This window comes from Procambarus clarkii, chromosome 53 (assembly GCF_040958095.1).
Source record: "Procambarus clarkii isolate CNS0578487 chromosome 53, FALCON_Pclarkii_2.0, whole genome shotgun sequence".
In the NCBI taxonomy this organism is placed as follows: Eukaryota; Metazoa; Arthropoda; class Malacostraca; order Decapoda; family Cambaridae; genus Procambarus; species Procambarus clarkii.
The window spans coordinates 10651332-10672833 of NC_091202.1; the positions used below are offsets into that span (position 1 = coordinate 10651332).

The following is a 21502-nucleotide window of genomic DNA, read 5'->3' on the forward strand; positions in this document are numbered from 1 at the left end:
AATGAGAATAACACTGTATTAATGTAAACAAACTTAATAAAACATAATGTAACTTTAACCTTAGCTAACCACAGATAGGGAGTAGATAATGCCACAAATTATGTATTGGTTTTGAAGTGATTACTCCAGGGTACCACCTCCATGAGGACAGGATGAGCATATAATATCCTATATAAATTTTGGGACTGAGTTATAGAAAATTAATAAATGTGTATTTTTATTATAATTTATCAATTATATACATTAAGAAAAACAATTAACTGTTTGCAGATTAAATATTTCATCTATGAGCCTTTCTTGTCCACAATCTTTTAGACATATATTGTGAAAGTATTACAAGTATGCTTCTTTATAACACAAAAACACCACTTTCCTCTGTGTAAGCTACTGAAAAGTCAAGCATTTTTAAGACTAGGTAATATTCAACAGTAAGAAGTCAGAATTACAACAGCAACATAATAAACAATTCATCCCATCAACCTGCAAATGCTTTTCAAAGAACAAATTGTTTAAAAATATAAATACACTAAACACATTTTTAAAAGAAAACTTGATACCTTCAACTGTTTTAAAAACACTGCTAAGATAGTATTAATTTTATTATTAACCATAATATTTTTAGGTTATTGTGGAAGAACATGTTCACCAAGAAGTCAGAACTCAGTATTTTCAGCTTAAAGAGCTAGAAACATACGAGGACTTGTGTAGAGAAAATGGAGTCTTAAAACAGGGGATTTCATGGTTGCAGATAATGAAGGTAAAGGTAGATCTGCTATGGAAAAGCTGACTGGATGCAGAAAAAAAAAGTTGCTGATATAATTGGCAATTACAAGACTTGGTTACAACAACTGTGGGTTGTGTTCATTGAGAAATGAGTACATAAAGACTAAAGCTTCATCCTCAGTGACTAATGAAATAGTGACCGAGTAGAACCTACACACTTCAAAACATGTCAGTCAAATACTGTATACACAAAACGGAAGAAGGGAAATGTGATTTATCCACCTCGTTACAGATAACACACAAAGAATAAATTACTTTTTACAACATGTTGGAAACTCATATATTGTGAGCTAAGTATGCAAATGTTGAACAAAGAGCAATATAATTAATCTATTTTATTTCACAATGTAAAGGATATCAACAATATTTGTTGAAGCATTATGATACACACACAAAATTTATTATATTATTTACATAATTTATAAAGAAGTAAAAAAAGAGAGCAAAGACATATCTACTATGCCCTAACTGCTCCAGAAATATGAATCAAGCTTCAAAAGGAACAATTATACACAATTTAGTAAATCCTTAAGTGATAAATGAATACTACACAAAACCTCAACAAAAATTGAACATGGGGGAAACTTTTGAAGCTGGCAATGACTGTTCTAACTACAGTTTCTGAAGACATGAAACACATGGTCCTTCAAAATTATTTTGGAACATAGTAAGGATAATAGAGAAAAATTAACACTCCAATGCTCTTCTTATTTAAAGCTAAAGACATATAGTCTGATAGACCAGCTGGCATCTTTCTGAATCATTAAAGATTCAAAACCTGGAATTCAGTTTAAGCCATACTAGAGCCTCACTTCACTTTTGTTTTCTTTTACACAGGTGAGGATTTGAAAGGTGATGCATGATAATCACATCTGCCAAAATATAATATGAATATTAATGTGATAATTAATAATAACTGGTGACAAATGCATCTGTAACAAATTCTTAATAGAAATCTAACAATCAATGCAATTACAGTGGAGTGACATTTGACCTAGCCCTTTCCAAATGCTCAGTGGTTTTGATAAATATGGCACAAATAAATATATGTACGTGTACACACAGTATACGTAGTAAGAATGTGAGAGAGAAAGAGCATGTGTACAGAATTAATGAAAATATGAAACTTAATATTTATGACCAGAGACAGAGATAGACAAAGGACAAAAAATAAAAATAAAAATAGAGGCAGAAAAAAAAGGAAGAGGTGAGAGGAAACAGTAAGAGAAGATAGAAGAGTGGGTGAGAATAGTGACTTAATCCTATAATTACTAAATATTTTATACATTTACATTATCATTTTCTTCAAAACCACCAACTGATGAAATTGAAGAAGAGCTAATGTCAAATCTTACTCTCTTCTGTTCAGAGGAAGCTATTTCAAAGTAGTATGGTGTATTTTTCATCCTGTGCTTCTGCTCTTCTAACCGTTTTAAATGTTGTTGGTATTCTTGACTGTTTCTTGGCCACTCAGCCACAAGTATTTTATTACATTTGAAGGCATTACCTTTTGATTCTTTTAACTTTAAGGATCTTTTAGAACTACATAAATAATTTTTTAGATTTTCAACTTCATGAAGAGAATGCCAGGCTACAGTACGTAGGTTATCCATAAATTCTTTGCTATTTTCCATCTTGGATGATGAAGCGAGTGAAGAGCCTGGTCCATCAGCAGATGTCAAATTAAGGCCAGCAAAATCCATTAAATACTGCAATCTTGTTTTCAGCTCATCGATAGTACACTCAAACTCTCTCGTGTTCAGTTTCCCTGTTGAAAATTAACATATAAAAATCATGAATGCACGAGTTTGGCTGTATGTGTATACAGTAGGGAAGAGCTGGGAGGGTCTGGACAGCTTGGTGGAAAATATCAATATAATATCAGGTACTGTACTGTACTCTGTTGCAGACATTAATTAAAATATCTCCAAAGAATAGTCACACATCTTGGGTATTTTCCCTGAGAATTTTAAAGTTTATGTTAATTAATACCTGAAGTACCAGTATCTCTTTTTAAAGAACCAGTAACACAAAGGCTTACTTAGCCCTTATATTACAGATAGCATCTCATGTTTTTTTTCTTCACACATTTTTTTATATCTAAACTCAAACTACAGTAATCCTGCAATTTATCAATTCACAGTGGTTTCTCGTACAATATATGCTTGCCAAATAAAAACTTCACCCACCTTGCTGTGATAATGTAACCTGATTCACAACTGCTAATATTGCTGCCGTTAGTTGAGTCAGTGTGTCTGATGTCAACTCGATACAATTTACCCATCGAACAATTTTGTATGTCTTCTCTTCTTCAAGAAGGCTCTCATCATACTCCAAGGAAGCCTGATAATAAAATGGATAATACAATAACACCATTTCTGACACCCAAGAAAGAGTACAGAGTTTAGTGTAACAACATTACACCAATTAAGTCATTTACTTCCTTCAGATGCACTTTGTTGCAAACTTTAGCCGAGGATATCCTAAAGATTTACTAACATACTTATTTTTCAATGGAAATAATTGTAGTAGTGACTCCTCAACCCCTCCTCGGACCAAGTCCATTCTATCCAGCAGTTAACCCCAAAGACACATTCATCAATTTTAACATTATGTTCATTCAAAACAGAATTTTTCTCATATATAAATTAATATTAATATATATTAGCATACTGTATTGTACATATTTAGGCACTGGCTAGGTTAGGTGTTTAGGTTCTGTTGGCAATTATTTGTATTTCTAGTACATGGGTGAAGAATTTACAGCATTGTGGTTCGAACAAAATTTGTTGGTGAAGCACTTGTTCCAGAAGTGTTCGAACGAAATCGGATGCGAGTCGTGTGTAAACCGTTTTTCATTCATAAAAAGGGGGTTTGGCGGGTGCATGGAATCACTTTTAGGTCTTTTGGGGGATAGGCTAGACTCCTACACTAACTTGTATTTTGTGTGGTTCAAGTCTTTGATAACAAGGTGGTGAAACATTTTGAGAGAGGTTCTATGGCAGCAGAGAAATGTGTGTTTTCTGTGATCAACCAGATAATAATCTGAGAGGAAAGAGGGGGAAAAGGGAAGAGGGGGGAAAAGGGAAGAGGAGGGGAAGAGATACAGTGGAACCTCTATTAACGAGTTTAATCCGTTCTGGCACCGAGCTCGTTACCTGGAAAACTCGTCTTAGGAAACAAATTTCCCCATTTAAAATAAAGGAAATAAATTTAATCCGTTTCACTCCCAAAAACATCCATACTTGTATGACTTTTTTTTATGTAAATATAATACTGCACATGTAAATATAAATGTTTTGTTGTAGTGTTTTAATATTTACTTTACCTTATGAAGAGTAGTTGCTGGCTTGAGGGAGACGATGGGGAGGTGGGAAGGAGGAGAGGGGTTATGGTGTGGAAGGAGAATCCACCTCTGAGTCAGGCGGACTCTCTCTTCTTGGGAATTTCACCCAAATTTCATTTCAAATGTCACACAAGGATGCGTTAGACCAGCACCAAATAAAAAACTACGTCGATTACACTCGTTGTGTCAACAATATAATAGTCTTACCACGAAGATACAATACAATGCCGTTTTCTGAAATAGGCAATGTGGTTATTAAAGAAAACGGAAATTTCATGGCAAACATGTATACATTTCCCAAGTCGATCGGATAAGAATTGGATTTTATAGAAATATTTGCTCAAATGACACTTGAGCGCGGTGTTTGGGTGCATTCAAGAGAAAAAAGTGTGTCACGTTCAAGCGACATATACCTGCGAAAGTGATAACACTTTCATAAATTGTTATCACAAAGTGATAAATTAATTAAACATTTTCACACACCGGGTTGTCACTGCTTTATCAGGGCAGCTTTTCCAAGAATGCGTTCACCTTTTCAAACATTCCAAACACTTCCCTGAACTCAGTGGAAGAGGCAGCATCCTTCCTTACCACCTCATTCCCTGACTAATGGTGTAAATTGTTGATGAGGACCTGCCATACTCTCTTGTAAGATCAATCACACAGACACCACACTCATGCTTTGCTATAATTTCCTTCTTTAAATCCACAGTAATTGTGTCTTTCTTCCTCTTGACAACACTATCTTTAGCAAGCAGCTTCTTTGGAGACATCGTGTGTTACAAATTGTAGTCGCAAAACCACTAAAAACCCAAAGAAAAGCTCAAATAAATCCAGAGGGATGCTTGTCGTGTGCGATACAACAACAACACTGGCGTTGGAGGCGTCCGAGAATTTGTGAGAACCCGCGAGATGCTAGGAAGCACCATGTGGTTTTGCTCATTAATAGAGGCGAGCTCGTCAATAGAGACAAATTTGCTGCGAGTGGCTTGCTCGTTACTGGAAAAACTCGTTAATAGAGCCACTCGTTAATCGAGGTTCCACTGTATCTACAATTATTCTAAAGGCTTATAGTTATATCAAAACTTCAAACTCAATATGGAGGGAATGTTAGGCATTTTGCACTGAACCACTTAAAAGACTGGGCATAGATTTCTTTAAGTGTTATTAGTCAGCAATCACTACTCTGTAATCCAATTAACTCTTTTTATTTTGAGAATGTTGCAGGAATTGTTCTATGACTATTAATAGTCACCATGTTACTGATATGCTGTACTATGTTATCGTTTACACAACCTGAGCACATAATGCTTATTATGCCTAGTTCTAACATCTAAACACAATGTTAGGTAATGGTACTAGATTATCAATTGTTCTATAGTATCAAAGTACAGTACAGGTTTCTGCTAAAACTTTGGTATTGGTATATGTTAAGGTGTTTCATATCAATAATTTTTTTTTACAAGTGTAGAGACTCTAAAACCTCTATATATTACTTGATCTTCCTCAAATTGGCAGACATTTTTACATATTGATAGGAATGAGGGCATGGGCAAAATCAACACAAATATATCATCTTAATAAATTTTATGTTTCTGTCAACAAAGTTAATAAAAGTCAATTTCTCAGAAATGTCAATGAACAAAAAACCAGCCATTTTCTGGAGGCTCCCTGAAGCCATCCGAATTGATGTGTGCTCTATTAGTTTGGGGGTCATCAGTCATAGAAGTTCTTATGCCTACCAGGAACCACAAGCCAGAACCTGGTTCCCTCAGAGAGGCACAGGGAGCAATGGCCTATGAGCACTTTACATTTAAAGTATGTCATACTTGCCATTGACCAGGGAAGGCAGCCAGAAAGGAAGGTGAAACATAACAGACCACTGTCTGGTTAAAAATACGACCTATTCCTCAAAAGAGCAAAAGAAATCTCCCAAAAAGAAAACAAGAAACACTTCGTTCAACTAAGGGAAGGGAAAGCCAGCTGGGGTGAATCTGGCTACCCGCCATCCAGTTCTCGAATGATAAAAACTGCTATCCGGAGGGAGGAGGGGTTCAGGCAGCCTGTGGGGCTCACCCAGAATTTGGCATTGCATTTCATTACATTCAATGTTGGTTTTCTGTGAGGAGCCCCATTGACTCCCTGAAGCAAACTACCCACAGAACAGGAAAAATGGACTTAGCCGGGAGGCAGCAGCACTGCAAGTCTCAAAGCGAGGACGAGACAGGTGGCCGTGACAGGCGTTCCATTGCCATACAGGGCCGCAGAGGAACTGGGACGTTCATGAGATATGTGGTGGCCAGGACTCTGCTCAACCTCCAAAACCCCTGCACTCGAATATCGTCCCAAGACATACTGCCAAAAACAGCCGAAAGAGCGGCATACTTCCTAATATCATGGGCACGTGGGTAGACCGCAGGCTGGCCAGACTTAATGACACTGCAAACAACCCGAGAACAAGGTTGTTCCACACGAACCCTAGAACAGGGAACCAGGGAAACTGGATCAGCCCAGAGCTTGTCCACCAACACCAAACCGGTGGCCCGCACAGGTAACGGCGCAAAATAGCTACTGGACACGGAACATGATGCACCCCTGGCCGAACCAACCAAGCATCCACAATCAATTGACCCCTCCGAAAGCTCGCTGTTTCATTCTTCGCCAGAAAAGGAGCCAGCTGCAAACGAACAAAATGACCACCAGGGCCAAATGAAAAAAAAAAAAAAATGGAACCAGAGAAAAAGCATAAAGCTCTTCAACCCAAACCCTAGAAGCCAAAGCAACAAAAACAAAGCTTTCCAAAATCAATCACGAACTGAAGGGGTTACTACAAACCAAGGAGAAGAAAGAATGAAAGAAAAGAACCCGGTCCGTAGACCAAGAAGGATCAGGCAGCACATTAACAGGCCGGAGGTGAAAAATGCATAAGAAAGCTTGCCAAATGGAATGGAGCGAAAGTGACATCCACCCCGAATGCAAGATGCACTACCAACGCCGCTCAATAAGAAGCAGCAGTATTTGGGATGAGAGAGTATTTGGCATGAGATAGTATTTGGCATCCAGAAAAAGTCAAGAGAGAATGAACAAAATAACTGTGTCCGACACTGATGAAACCCGACGAAGAGAAAGAAAATTGCAGAAAGCCCACCAAGAAACTTCATACCATCACTGAGAAGATTACTCCAGGAGGGACACCACCAAAGGAGTTCCCTGATCACCATACAAATGGAGATACACATGCGTCAGAAATACTAGACACATATTGCGGAATTATAAGTCGAACCAACAAGGTACCTCACCGGCCCGACCTGCTGAAAGAGGCAGAGCCACAGAAAAATGCCCGGGTTCGGACACTAAGCAAGTAGTGCCTGAAACCAAGGCTGGGCCGGCCACCATAGGGGCAGGAGAACAACTTTCCACCCGATCGGATTCCAGCCGAGCCAAAACCTGGAGCAACAGCTGGATCAGGGGGGAAGAGGTAAAGAAACCCCCACCTCGACCAGTCCTGCTGAAAAGTGTCCAGCGCGAGGGTCTCGCAGTCGGGGAATGGCGTCACATACAAGATGAGATGCCAAGACCACACTGACGCGAAGAGGTCCACCTCCGGGTGCCCGTATGTCCATCAAAGCCAAAGGAAAGAAACGGCATCGACCGTCCACTCCATGGAAAGAAGAATGAAACGAGACAGGACGTTGGCCAGGACACTTGACACTCCCTGTGTGTGAATGGCACGGAGAGCTAAACCCAGAGAACTCAGCAGAAGTGCTACATGAAGCGACCAGCTCCACATAAGAGACTCCTTCCCTCTTCTTCCCTGTTGAGGCGATGAACCACGAGGAAGCAGTCCGAATGGAGCCAGATCACCGAGCCCCGAGGGAGCCGAATCTGCCACAATGCCTGCTACACAGCTGCAAACTCCCACAATGTACTGTGAGCCAGATGCAAGGACAGCTGCCAATGTCCCCCTGGTCAGACTGGTGAGCACTGGTCACAAGCCCAACCGTCAGACCGTGAACACATCGAGCGAGGGAAGAGGAAAGCGCCATGGTATTGAACCCCGAAAAACATGAATAGGAAGCAGGTTATGGAGAAACCGGCACAAGGACACTGGGGAATGAACCCAGTGATTACAAGAGCGGCAAAAGAGTGTGCCCTGAAGATACCAGAACTGCCTCTGATTCCAAACCCTGCCCAGTGGATAAACTAGAAAAGCAAATTTCTGGCTCCCACACAGATGCTCGAGCAACCACCGAGCGACTCAAAAACAACCGACGACGAGACCGCTGCGGGAGGGAGAGAAAGGGAAGCCATCTGAGAATTCCACACAAGATCCAGCAAAGTTCATGCCTGGGTTGGAACAAACTGGGACCTCCGCCAGTTCACAAGGAACTCAAACCCAGCGAGCTGGGAATAAAACCAGATTCCAGGCTAGCAGATAAGCAGACTGGTTGGGACCAACCAACCAGTCATTGAGAGGGGCCAAAACCAGAAGACCTAGTAGACCACGACCTGTCAAAATGCGTGAACACTGAGAGGTGCCAGATTCAGTCCAAAGATAATGAACGCAGTAAGCACATCACCCCACCACAAAACTTATCCAATCCCTGAACCCTGGATGGATATGGACGTGTCAATACGTGTTCTTGAGGTCAGTGGAAATCATCCATGCACCTGGCTCGTGGAGGAGCCAGACCTGCGACAATATAATCATCTACAAGGAGGGGTGGCAAGGAATCATTGTGATCAGATGACATAACTCCAGAATGTTCCGGAATCCACACAGTCCTGTTTTGGAACTGGAAGTAAGTAAGTAAGTAATTATCAAAAGAAGGCACCAAACCAGGAAGGCTATGTAACACCATCAAAGTGCGAAATAATCAAAGGGCACTAAATATCACCAAGAATGCCAATACGAGAACAGAAACGCATAAGGCAAACGATATCAAAAGTATCCGATTCACCAAGAATTCTATCGAGGAATAAGTGACTGCGAGGAACAGTCAGAAAGCAAGACACACGCACGTCCTAGAAGTCAGGGCATTCAACAAGGATATGCACGACTGTCAGAGGGACAACGCAATTTGAACAATAAGGAGTAGAGCAGCACTCCATTAAGTGACTGAGTTAAGCGAGTATGGCCAATCCCCAACCTTGCTAGAGCCGTTTCCCACCGCCGGTTACGGTGGCAGGAGGAAGGCCACAGGGACACACTACGTTTGAGAGTATGCAGCTTGTTACCAACAACAGAAGACAAACAACCCTGCCAACGGGCAAGGATGGAGGAATGAATAACTGGATAAAAGTCAGAATAAGGAATACCTCTACGGGAGGTGGGACAAGAGCGGATAGCTTCCCTATCGGCAGCATCCGCACGCTCATTTAAAATAGCTCTAATATGGCTGGGAACCCAGCAAAACTCTACTGATTTAAATTTACTAGATAATAAACAGCCAATGTTGGATCTCGAGGACCACCGGATGGACAGGATTAAAGGACCCTAGAGTCATGAGGGCACTACGAGAGTCAACTACAACCACAAAGGAGGATTGACAATGAGAAAGCAAGAGATGGAGAGCATAGAGAATAGCATAAAGTTCTGCTGTGAAGACACTAGCCTCGAAAAGGAGGAGACACATATAAGTGCGGTCAGGAAAAACAACAGAGTAGCCCACACCGTTCGCAGACTTAGACCCATCGGTGAAGATAAAAACAGAGCGGGAGTGTCAGAAAAGTGCTCAAAAAGTGGAAAAAGACGTTTCAAAACTGTAGGAGAGGTAAAAGCTTTAGTGATGCGGGCCAAGGATGTACAAAACTTAGGAAGGGCGACTCTCCACAGGGGCAAGGCAGGAACAATACAAGGAGAAACATTAGAAATACGAATGGAAAGAGAATCCTGTAAGTGAGATAGTCAGACAGAAAAAGGGAGGCAATTAAGAGGAACAGGAACCACAGGAGGGGTAGAAGTTAAAGCACGACAAGAGGTGAGAGGAAGGATGTTGTAAGGACCGCGCAAGATAGCGAAGACAGTAGCGTTCACGGCGATCCTGGAGAGATAGGAAGTCAGTGTCAACTAACAAACTGAGGGCGGGAGTCGAATGAAAGGCACCAGAGCTGAGGCACAACCCAGTATGGTACAAAGCATCAAGACGGCAAAGAGTAGAAGGAGAAGCAGAAGAGTATGCAGGACAACCATAATCGAGTTTAGACAGGACGAGAGAGGTACTCACCTAGTTGTACTTGCGGGGGTTGAGCTCTGGCTCTTTGGTCCTGCCTCTCACCCATCAATCAATAGGTGTACAGCTTCCTGAGCCTATTGGGTTCTATCATCTCTACACTTGGAACTGTGTATGGAGTCAGCCTCCACCACATCACTTCCTAATGCATTCCATTTGTCAACCACTCTGACACTAAAAAAGTTCTTTCTAATATCTCTGTGGCTCATTTGGGTGCTCGGTTTCCACCTGTGTCCCCTAGTGCATGTGCCCCTTGTGTTAAATAGCCGGTCTTTATCTACGCTGTCGATTCCCTTGAGAATCTTGAACGTGGTGATCATGTCCCCCCTAACTCTTCTGTCTTCCAACGAAGTGAGGTTTAATTCCCGTAGTTTCTCCTCATAGCTCATACCTCTCAGCTCGGGTACTAATCTGGTGGCAAACCTTTGAACCTTTTCCAGTTTAGTCTTATGCTTGACTAGATATGGACTCCATGCTGGAGCCGCATACTCCAGGATTGGTCTGACATATGTGGTACGTTCTGTGGTACATATGTGAATGTTCTGAAAGATTCATTACACAAGTTTCTAAAGGCCGTTCTTATGTTAGCCAACCTGGCATATGCTGCCGATGTTATCCTCTTGATATGAGCTTCAGGGGACAGGTCTGGCATGATATCAACCCCTAGGTCTTTCTCTCTCTTTGACTAAGTATTTCATCTCCCAATGCAAAGAGAGTGTAAAGAGAATGCAAAGGTGTGCAAAGAGAGGAGCGTGCGCCTATCCGCTCCCCAAGAAGTATGGGACAAAACCTTAAGTAGGTTAAGGGCCTTGGAGCATTCAACTCGGAGGTAAGAGATATGGGGCGACCAAGACAAACCATTTTGTCAAAGATTAACACCAAAAGCTTAGCGGAATCCCTGTACACAAGGGGATGGCCATAAAGCGACAGAGGGACGAAGAACGACATGCTTCCGAGTAAAAGTCATAGCACAAGTCTTAGATGCAGAGAACTTGAAGCCATGATCGGTGGCCCAAGACGACACGACATCAATCGCAAGTTGAAGCTGCTGTTGAAGGAGAGGAGAATCATCACCCTGACAGCAAAGGGCAAGATCGTCAACATAGAGAGCAGAGAAGGCGCCAGAAGAAAGAGAGAAAAGAAGACCATTGAGGGCAACTAGAAAAAGAGTAGTGTTCAGAATACTACCCTGGGGTACACCCTCATACTGCCTAAAAGGGGCAGAGAGAGAGTGGTACCAAGCCTCACTTGAAAGGAACAACGAGAGAGGAAACTTTGGAGGAAGAGAGGGAGATTCCCACGAAGGCCAAAAGAATGAAGTTGGGACAGAATATGATACAGCCAGGTAGTGTCGTAAGCCTTTTCCAGGTCAAAAAGGAAGGAAACAACGAAGGTCTTCACAGCAAAAGCAGTATGAATATAGACAAGTTCACCAGGATATCCGTTGTGCTGCGGCACTTGCAAAAACCAAATTGAGAAGGGAAGAGGTGGTGATAGTGTTCTAAGAACCACATCAAATGAATGTTAACCATACGTTCAAAAAGCTTGCAGACACAATTCGTGAGGGCAATAGGGCGGAAGTTCTTGGGGGATGATCCTGGTTTCCTGAGGGCCTAGTTTCCGAAATGGGAGGACAACAGCATCGAGTCAGTCCTCAGGGACCGACAATGACTCCCAGACCCGATTGTACAGACTCAGTAAATACTGAGACGTGTACATAGGGAGATGGCAAAGCATCTCATAATGAATGCCATCAGAGCCAGCTGCCGTAGAACCACAGAGGGCTAGGGCAGACTGAAGCTCAGAAAGAGAGAAGGGATCTTTATAGGAAGGCGACGATGGGTACAGAAATCTAAAGAACGAGATTCAAGAATAGGCTTACGAAGAAGGAAGGATTGAGGAAGATGAGAACCACAGCTAATAGATGAAAAGTGGGAACTCAGTTCGGTCACGACCTGGAACAGGTCCGCCACAAGAGCACCATGGAGGCAAAGGACCGGCGAGACATCGGGAACGAACTTACCCGCTATCTTCCGGATACGCTTCCAAACCAGTGGTAGAGGAGTTTCGGACGTAACAGTGGAAATATGACATCCAGCATGCTTGTTTAGCCGTACGAATAGTCCTACGGACCACCGCACTCGTCTTCCGAAACAAAAGAAAAGACTCAATCGTCTGCCAGAGACGGTGTTTCTTCCAGGCTGCACGCTTACAGCGGACAGCCCGAGCACAGTCCACATTCCACCAGGGAACGCACTTCCGCGTTCCCCGAGAGGAAGAGCGAGGAATAGAGCGGAGGGCAGCATCAAAGACAGTGTCATAAAAAAGAAGGAGGGCGCGAGGGAGAAGCAGAACAGAGGTCGGAGATAGTAGCACGGAGGGTAAAGAGGCGCCAGTCACCTTGGCAAACCGCCACCTAGGGAAGGTGAAAAGAGAAAAAGGTAACAAGATTGGGAAAAAGTTAACAAGGATGGGAAAATGGTCACTGTCATGGAGGTCATCAAGGACCCGCCACTCAAAATCTAAGTAAAGGGACGACGAGCAAAGAGAAAGATCGAGACAGGAAAGGGAGTGAATGCAAGAGTCCAAATGAGTGGGCTCACCAGAATTCAGACGAGACAGGGAAGAAGAGAGGATGAATGGTTCAAGAAGGGGACCCACGGGTGTTTGTCAGCACATCACCCCAAAGGGCATGCCGACAATTGAAATCACCTGGCAAGGAATCCAGGAGGTGTTTAAGATTGGGAAGAGAAAGTGGGACAGTGGGGGGGGGGGGAATAAATGGAACAAACCGTGTACCATTTACGCACAAAGACACGGACAGCAGAACAGTGGAGAGGCGATGAAAAAAGTAAGGGGATGAAGGGAACATCAGAGCGAATCAAGAGAGCAGAAGAGTTATGGGCCCCAGCAACAGCTGGAGTGGGGAAGAAGGGAAGAATAGCCATGGAAGCGACCAGGACGAGCACCAAGCATCGGCTTCTGGAGACAGACATAAAGGGGTGAAAACTTGTGAAATTAGAAGCTGGAGGAAATTGGCGTAATATCCATGGATGTTCCACTGAAGAACAGACATCAACAAAAAGAAAAAGGAAAGCAACAGAGAACAAAGAAGAAATAAAGGTGAAAAAGGAACACAGCACATTAAAGAAGCATAGGGTCAGGATCAGGGTCAGCAAAGTCAGGGTTAGGGAGGCATGGGTAAGCTGAGTAAAGGAGGAGGGAAAGGAGCGGGAGGACAGACCAGAGGTGGACGAGCAGGGGTCTGGAGGAGGAGGAGGAGACAACCGAGAGGGGCGGGTAAGGAGGGCAGGAGGAGTAGGGGGCAGAAAGAGGGGAGCGCACCTCAGCAAGGGCAGCAACCGAGACAGAACCGGGAGCTAAAGAAACCTCCACAGTAGGAACAGTGGGCTCTACCACAAAAGCGGGAGGAAAAGGAATGATAGAATCAGAGAAAGGGGGGCGAAGAAGAAAGCGAAGCCTTCTTACCTACCTGGGAGGCGGAAGGAGAGGAGCCAGGTTTCCGCTTTTGACTAAAAGAGACAGGTGTCCCAGCAGCAATGTACTGGGCAACAGACTCTAGCATCTCAATAGGAGAAGAAGAATGAGAGCGAACAACACGATCACTGGGAGAGCGATGGACACCTGCCCGCACAGTCAGGTGGTGTGGAGAGCCAAGAGACGGAGGAGAATAATGGGAAGGAGGATCAGAGGCAGAAGAGAAAAAAGACACAGGAGACATGACAGACTGGGTAGAAAGAAGAACAACCCTAGACAGAGAACCAGGAGAGGGACCCTCCTGGACAGAACGGAAAGGAACAGGGGAAGAAGTGGTAAGTGTGTTCGGGTCTAAGGCTTGGAAACGTTTGTGAGACAGGAAGGTGGGAAGGACAAGGAGAGGTGAGCATAAGAGACGCCAGCAAAAGGGGGGAGACGATGAACTTGGCGCCTAGCCTCAAGAAAAGACAAACGGTCTCGGTGATTCAAGTTGAGGATGGCTGCCTCAAGTTTGTAACGTATACACGTGCGAGAGAAGGTAGGGTAGGCCTCACCGCAATTAAGGCTGCGGGCCTGGGGAGAAGTGCACTCCAACTTAGAGTGACCCTCGCCCCCACACCTGGGACATCAAAGGTCCTACCATCAAAGGTAATCTTCACAACCCGAAGGGGCAGACGGCAAAGACCACGAGGGGGGACGAGTAAACGTATCCACCTGAAGGATAGAATGACCTTGGGCCTCGAGGATATGCTTGATATCCTCGTGTGTTCACTGATAATGGGAAAAATAATAAAGAAATCCTAAGTGGCATAAATTGCCCGCTATAGGGCGGGGAAGTCTAGCAAAAAACAGGCGCCGACTCAGCGTGCGTCCCAGATGGTCTGTTGCTCTCCAGCTGTCAGGCCGGAGTTGCCACAAAGATATAATTACCTAATTATTTCAATGTCTCTGATTTTTCATAGTTTTTTGTTGTAATATTATCCAATAGTGTGTAGTGTGATATATTTATATAATAAAATGAGTGAATCATTGCTGTACTCAAAAATATTGTTTGCATATTGTTGACTCAATTATGTTCATCAAACAGTGAATAAATACTTTGTCGGTTATTACACTATATACACAGGTTATATGTAAGTATCTGCATGTTTTGTTCACCATAACGAACCACTAAGTTGCTATTATGAGTCAAAAAGTAACGAGGAGTGACCGCCACACACCAGCCAGCCACTCACTCCCTCAACACCTCACTTGCCCACATTCTCCTCCCACCATACTGTTTTTGCTTTTATTCACTATATACAGACGTTATATATAAGTATCTACATTTGTGTTCACCATAACGAACCACTAAGTTGGCATGCTGAGTGGCAGTGCCAGTGGCAGCCTGCCACTGGCTGCTACTTCCTCCCTCCCTCAAATCACCTGACTCGCCCACATTCTCCTCCTACAATACTGTTTTTGATTTTATTCACTGTATACAGACACTATATATAAGTATCTACATTCGTGTTCACCATAATGAACCACTAAGTTGGTATGCTGAGTGGCAGTGGGAATAGCAGCCAGTGGCAGCCCGCCACTTCCCTCCGCTAAATATCACCACAATCTTGCTATTATCAGAATCATGGTCAGTTTTATCACAGTCAGGGTCTTCTGTAATAATATCATTGCTACATAATAGCATGAACAAGTATATTATGGCATTTTTAGGCGATGCTGTGGTCACAAGCTGAACAGCAGTGCTGTTGGCTCATGCTGCGTGCGTCAGGCTTGGTAGCTCACTCAATACTGAGGCCCCTAACACCCGGGAATTTGGCCCACGATTTTTTTTTTAAATGACGTATGTTTACAAGAGCCCTGATGAAGGTGTGGTGAACCCCGTGTATCCGCGGGCTGTTTAAATCTTGTGTAGTACTCCAAAGCATCATATGATGCGATGCGCAATTTACTGCAAGTCGGTCAAAGCATCATTTGATGCGATGCGCAACTTAAGGGTTAACCGAGCGTTCTTGGAGACCCAAACAGGGGTCTCGCCAATGCAGGATAAGGCGGCCAAGCGAGTGGCTGCATCCTGAGGAGCAGCAGCAATGACACGCGTACCAAGACAGGTGGGGATGAAAGTAACAGAGGCATCTACTGAATCAACAAGATGCCTATGAAGGGAAAAATCGTAAGGAGGAGTGGAATCTAAAGGATGGAGGTCAAAGAACTTAGTCCACTTAGCAGGACCAAACAAAGCATTGTATGAATTCTTGAGGTTATCTTGAGGTTATCTTGAGATGATTTCGGGGCTTTTTAGTGTCCCCGCGGCCCGGTCCTCGACCAGGCCTCCACCCCCAGGAAGCAGCCCGTGACAGCTGACTAACACCCAGGTACCTATTTTACTGCTAGGTAACAGGGGCATAGGGTGAAAGAAACTCTGCCCATTGTTTCTCGCCGGCACCTGGGATCGAACCCAGGACCACAAGTCCAGCGTGCTGTCCGCTCGGCCGACCGGCTCCCATTAGTATGGGAAGGGAACATACGAGAGCAGCCGTGGCGGGGACGGCGATGAGAACCTCTAGAGAGAGATAAGTCATAAGGTGCAGTAGTCACAATAAGAGATGGGGGCTGTGCAAGGGGACAAGGCAGTCACCATAGCAGGCTTGGGGCTCGACCCAACCACAGAGGAGGGGTCCGGTCTGGGCCTAAACCGGGCCCTGTAGAGGGGGGGGGGGGGCTATAGAGCTCGGTCTTTCAGGACAGTCCGACTCAGGGGCCTGGTCGCCCACCCCCATGAGCTTGGGTAAGAGAAGTCGTGTTGTCATCCATGCAGCAATCAAGTTCAAAGATTTGGGACCTGGAACCAAGGAATACCACCTACCAGGGCAGCCAGGGAGGCCAAGCACTGGCCAGTGCAGGAAGGGTGCGTCGTCCCCAGCGGTGCTCCCCCCTTTTCAACAGGGGAGTCCTACTACATCGTCCATTCTCCCACACTGGTGCTAAGACCCCATTTCCTCTATCACTCCAGCCTGGACACCCAACCATCCACTCAGGGCTGCCCCTCCAGCGGGTGGTCCGATGGCTCACAAGGCCCCTACGTGGTGCACTTCAGCACGTACACCACCCAAAGAGGGGGGACAAACGCAACCCACACTTGTCCCAGGGAGGTGTACGTGAGCCCCTCACCACGGCAAGGAGGCACCACGGAGGGGTGAAAACAATAACATTAAAATATAGCCTAATTAAAAAAAAAATAGTACAACTCTCAGAACGAGATTCCTCGGTTTGCGCAGCCCATTGGTTAATGAGTAGAATACTAATCCATTGGTAAACTAACTTGCTAACATTCTTTAGTTTATTGTTATTCCCACTGAATTTGGGATATAGACTATGTATTCATAATAACCCCAATTATGTGTAGAAGGTAACACCCTGTAGAAGGTCAAAATATTAAATTCAACTAATACCAGCTGGGAAAATCCCCCACAGCCTGCCCCCCCCCCCCCAGACACAACCTCCAAAGGGAGGAAGGCCTGCCCAATGGCACTGAAGACCGCAAGGAACGACCCGAAAAGTCAATGCATCGTGGGCCCAGGGATGAGCAAAAAAGATCCAGCCTTCCCCCCTATCAATGAGGGGACCCCTAAAGGGCCAAAATGAACCCCGAGAGCCCAACTTCTTGCAGAGCGAACACCACGCCACCCAGAGGAAGAAGGCACCAGTCACCACTGACTCAAACTGGTACCACAGGCCTACCCTAACCGAACCAAGCTCCAGCCCTAGCCCAACCTTTCCGGGAGAGCTGAGAACAACCCTCCCATCCCCGAAGAATCAACAAACCAGAAATGGGACGGCAACTGGCAGAAGCCGCGAAAAAACTGAGCAACACTGTCCTTCAGAAACAAGAGTACAAAACGGTAAAGCCTACTGAAGCAACCCATCCTCTTAAAAATAACGTCGCTTTTGGCTCGTATGCGCGCCAAAAGCGATGGCCAAAAGTGGATGTAATTTGAAATGAAATCGGCTCACGAAAGTGACCTACTGTTTCGCTTTCTGTTTGAGTCGTCTGGTTTACGGAAAGGTTAGGAGAGAAAACTTTCGATTAACGTTTTTCATAATATTTTGAAACTTTAGGAGAATTTCTTGCCCACTTAACCTATCAGAGGACCCTTAACTAAATGTTGTTGAAAAAAAAAACTCATTTTTTTTTTTTCATTTTCAAATTACGTCCACTTTTGGCCATACCTATACGTGTATGTTAGGTGTACTCACCTAATTGTGCTTGCGAGGGTTGAGCTCTGACTCCTTGGTCCCGCCTCTCAACTGTCAATCAACTGATGTACAGATTCCTGAGCCTACTGGGCTCTATCATATCTACATTTGAAACTGTGTATGGAGTTAGCCTCCACCACATCACTGCCTAATGCATTCCATCTGTTAACTACTCTGACACTGAAAAAGTTCTTTCTAACGTCCCTGTGGCTTATTTGGGTACTCAGTTTCCACCTGCGTCAGTTTATCTTTATTTCTCGTAATTACCCAAGTGTAATTACCTAAGTGTAGTTACAGGATGAGAGCTACGCTCATGGTGTCCCGTCTTCCCAGCACTCTTTGTCATATAACGCTTTGAAACTACTGACGGTCTTGGCCTCCACCACCTTCTCACCTAACTTGTTCCAACCGTCTACCACTCTAAATGTCGAGTACACAATGTGTCAACTTTGTGAAAGAGAAAACATGCACTCTCTTGAACATTATATTGTAGAATGTCCCATATTAACTGACTTTCGCCCTCCTGGGCTAAGGTATGCTGAACTGTGTAATTACTATATGAGTACTGGAACACTTGATATATTGGACTTGTACCCAAGATTAACCATGTAATGTATTAATTATATAATGTATGTATGTGATGTAACTATATAACCTGAGCTTGTAAAAGCACCTTCATCACCTTCAGTGATTAAATGCTTAATTGCACACTAGTTTCTCTATCAGCTATCTCACTCTGTCAGAGTAACAGAGACATATGTATGTAATTACCTAAGTGTAGTTACAGGATGAGAGCTACGCTCGTGGTGTCCCGTCTTCCCAGCACTCTTTGTCATATAACGCTTTGAAACTACTGACGGTCTTGGCCTCCACCACCTTCTCCCCTAACTTGTTCCAACCGTCTACCACTCTGTTTGCGAAAGTGAATTTTCTTATATTTCTTCGGCATCTGTGTTTAGCTAGTTTATATCTATGACCTCTTGTTCTTAAAGTTCCAGGTCTCAGGAAATCTTCCCTATCAATTTTATCAATTCCTGTTACTATTTTGTATGTAGTGATCACATCACCTCTTTTTCTTCTGTCTTCTAGTTTTGGCATATTTAATGCCTCTAACCTCTCCTCGTAGCTCTTGCCCTTCAGTTCTGGGAGCCACTTAGTAGCATGTCTTTGCACCTTTTCCAGTTTGTTGATGTGCTTCTTAAGATATGGGCACCACACATCTGCTGCATATTCTAGCTCTGGCCTAACAAAAGTCGTGAACAATTTCTTTAGTATATCGCCATCCATGTATTTAAGAGCAATTCTGAAGTTAGAAAGCGTGGCATAGGCTCCTCGCACAATATTCCTTATGTGGTCCTCAGGTGATAGTTTTCTATCTAGAACCACCCGTAGATCTCTTTCTTTATCAGAATTCTTTAACCCTTAACATGCTAGGGGTATAATATCCTTTCTTCCCCACAGGCGCATGTAATTTTGAAAAAAAAACCCAGCGTTGAATGTAATGAAACGCCATTTTCTGGGTGAGCCCCGGAGGCTCCCTGGAGCTTATCGGGCTAATGTATGTTATATTAGACCGGGACATTAGCTAAGGAGTTCAGACCTACCAGGGACCAGCGCCAGAACCTGGCCCCTTCAGAGAGGTTTCAGGGAGCAATGGCCCTGGAAAACCCCTTGTGGTTGGGGTTTTCCTTATCTGCCATCAACCGGGGTTAGGCACCCAGAAAGGTAGGCATAACAAAACAAACCCCACATGGTAAAAAACTAAAACAAAAACCGAGCAGAGAGGTAGAAACTCCCTACAATCACAAGGAAACAAGCAAACGAGCAAACATCACACTTTACTGCCGCGCCGATCGTCCGCGCAGCCCTCCCCACCCCGGGAGGGGGGAGCCCCGGACCTACCGCGCCGGATGCCAAGCTTCAGTTCGGAAGCTAAGCTTCAACCGTGAAAAAACCGCCGACCGGTGGGAGGGAGGGTTGCCAGGGAGCCTCCGGGGCTCACCCAGAAAATGGCGTTTCATTACATTCAACGCTGGTTTTCTGTGGGGAGCCCCTACGGCTCCCTGGAGCCCCTACGGCTCCCTGGAGCCCCTACGGCTCCCTGGAGCTTCATACCCAAAGAGAAGGAAAAGAATGGGCTAACCCGGGAGGCTGCCGTCACAAACTCTGCAACGCAAAGCCACGACAACCGGTCGCAAACCTGCGACTCAAGGCAACAAGAACGCCCAGGAGCAGACGCGCATAAGGATGGGCAGCCAAGAACCTGTGTGACCCACAAATCCCTGCGCCCGAAATGAGCCCTAGACGTCGCCAACACAGCAGCAAAAGCTGCAAACGTCTAAACAGAACGGGCGCAAAGACAGACCGCAGGCTGGAAGAATGAAAACTCTGCGGACGACCTGGGAGACCCGAGCCTTGAAAACAGGGAACGAAGGAACCGGATCAACCACAGAGCATCCCCAGACACGGTACGCCGGCAACTGCAAAAAGCACAACAGGACAACACAGGACGCACCCCCCGGCCAAACCAATCAAGTACCAATACCCCAAGAACCCATCCGGAAAGCAGCCGTCTCGACCGTCGCCAAGACGGAGAAAGGCTGCACACGTATAAAGCTACCACCAGTACCAAAGAGCAGAAAACTGAACGGAAGGGGCTACCACAAACTGAGGGGAAGAGAAGAAGGCACCCTGAACAAGGACCAGGATGGCTCAGGCGACGCATGAGCAGGCCGGATGGGAAACAAAACACGAGAAAACGTATGAAATGTCATACTGTCGCCAAGACGAAGCTCGCAGGTGGGACACCGTCAACAAAGCCACCTGAACACTATAGAGATGGTGATACCCGTGTCAAAATACCAGACGCGAAGAGCCAAGGAGAAGGCCGAACCAGTCACGGACACGACCGATTCGGCCTGCTGAAAGAGGCGGAGCCTCAGGAAAAACGCCCCGGGTTCGGACACCTATCAAGCAGCGTCTGAAAAGAAGGCCGGGCCGGCCACCATGAAACCATAAGGACTGCTCTCGTGGGAATGGGCTGCAATCGAGCCAGATCCGAAGCAACAGCTGGACCGGGAGAAGAGGAACAGGTACCCCCCACCTCGACCAGTCCTGCTGAAAGCATCCACCGTGAAGTCCTCGCAGATGGGAGAGGGCGCCACAAAATGGGCGACGCCTAGACCATACTGACCCGAAGACGTCCATGGCCAGGAGTCCATACGCCCGACAGAGCCAACAAAACGAATCGGCGACGACTGGCCAACCCACGAAGAGGAATGAACCGAGACAGCTGTCCGCCAGGACGCAGGACACACCCCGGACATGAACCTCACGGTTAGCCAAACCCCTGTGGTTCCGGCAAGAACCACCAGAGAACAGTCCG

The 21502-nt window shown here is 45.0% G+C and overlaps 1 protein-coding gene across 1 annotated transcript in view; it reads right to left on the minus strand.

Moving 5' to 3' along the window:
- Window positions 1-200: 200 nt before the first annotated feature.
- Window positions 201-21502, minus strand: part of LOC123767096 (kinesin-like protein KIF14) — a 474367-nt gene continuing 453065 nt past the window's right edge. Inside the window, 2 exon segments of the mRNA XM_045756600.2 lie at window positions 201-2551; window positions 2973-3126. Coding sequence (XP_045612556.2) covers window positions 2064-2551; window positions 2973-3126 — 642 coding nt within the window. The 3' untranslated portion in view covers window positions 201-2063.